The sequence below is a fragment of the Plasmodium reichenowi genome, chromosome 4 (genome assembly GCF_001601855.1).
Source record: "Plasmodium reichenowi strain SY57 chromosome 4, whole genome shotgun sequence".
NCBI classification, from domain to species: Eukaryota; Apicomplexa; class Aconoidasida; order Haemosporida; family Plasmodiidae; genus Plasmodium; species Plasmodium reichenowi.
The window spans coordinates 195,756-197,352 of NC_033649.1; the positions used below are offsets into that span (position 1 = coordinate 195,756).

General features: G+C 17.8%; 1 protein-coding gene across 1 annotated transcript; it reads right to left on the bottom strand.

The window, feature by feature from the left end:
• Window positions 1-174: 174 nt before the first annotated feature.
• Window positions 175-1,419, bottom strand: PRSY57_0404400 (hypothetical protein; the record flags this gene model as incomplete). The annotated part of the gene is made up of 1 exon (XM_012905908.2): window positions 175-1,419. The coding sequence occupies one exon, from the start codon at window positions 1,417-1,419 to the stop codon at window positions 175-177; it is 1,245 nt and encodes a 414-aa protein (XP_012761362.2).
• Between the last annotated feature and the right edge of the window lie 178 nt (window positions 1,420-1,597).

A 1,597-nucleotide genomic window follows, 5' to 3' on the forward strand; every position in this document is an offset into this window, starting at 1 on the left:
AAAAAAAAAAAAAAAAAAAAAATTAAATTAATAAAACAAACAAGATAAAAATTTATATGCTTTAATTAAATAAAGTATTTGCATTTTGCGCTTAAAAAATATTAATTATGGAATAAATTATTACATTAAAAAAAAAAATATATATATATATATGTTTATGTGTGTGACTTTTCTTTATGTTTTTATCTGATACAATATGCTTAACATTTGTGGTATAACACTTTTAAAGGGTTCTGACATAAGAATACAATTTAATATGGTATGAACCCTTGCTATACAAACAATAATTATATATATCATTTTTACATAAGCTATACAGGTTAAATAATTTGACAACCTTCTCCCAACATAATATAGCAATCGTATGCTGTTTTTTACTTCGCTATATAAATCTAGCATTAAATGCTCATCCTTCTTGTATATAACATCATATAATATAGACAGAAGATATCTTAACTTTTTAATAAAATGTGTGCAACTAAAAAAGAATTTCAATTTATGATATGCATAATAATTACGGTTCAGGTATTTTTTTAAAAACATATATTCGTTAAATAAATTAGTAAAAATATTTTGAAAAGAAGCATTACAATTAACAATAGTATATTTTATGTCAATAAATGTTGAAGCAAAGAATGTCCCAAATTCTTTATTAACAACATATGGTATTGATTCTTTTTTATTTTTAAAGGTATTTATATAAGTTACTTTTTCATTATATTTTTGATTAATTGGATTTTCTAATATATTATTTTCAACTACAGAATTATAATTTTCTGTGTTCTTTTTATCTAACGTATCTGTTGTATATTGTATTCTAAAGATTTCATTACATATATTGTGAATTTTAGATACATCCTCAATACAGTTGTTCTTGTTATTTAAAATAATATGGTTTGTATAGGATTCTTTATTATTATTATCCTCCTTGTTACAAAAGCTATACTTACATTTTACTTTTTCATTTTTATTATAATCATGATTATTATGATTATTATTATTATTATGATTATTATTATTATTATTAATATCATTATTATTATTATTATTATTGTTATTATTACTACTACTAGTCATTTCAGTTTTAAAAATTTTATCATTTTGTAATTCTTTGTTAATTAGTATAGTACTTTTTTTTTTATGTTTTATTATTTTCCTTTTGCTACATAATTTAATTTTCTTAACTTTATCATAATATTTTTTACGACCATATAATTTCGTTAATTTATATTTCATTTTTTCAATATCTGTTCGGTTGTTTTTATTTTTTGTTTTTGTTTTTGTTTTGATTATTAATTCTCCTTCTTGAATACAAAAAGATCTTTTGAACTTATTCATAAAAAGTTTCCTTCCTAAGAAAAGTTTTCTGATATTATATAGTGGAAACTTTTTTCTTGATATCTTTCCATTATTTATCATATTTTTTTTTCTTTTTATATATAATAATCTTCATTTTAAAAAATATATAGAATTATATTATATATATATATATATATATAATTACAATAATTTATATTTAAAAAAAAAAAAAATTTAATATTTTATTATTTAAAACGTATTTTTTTTTTTTTTTTTTTTTTTTTTTTTTTTTTTTTTT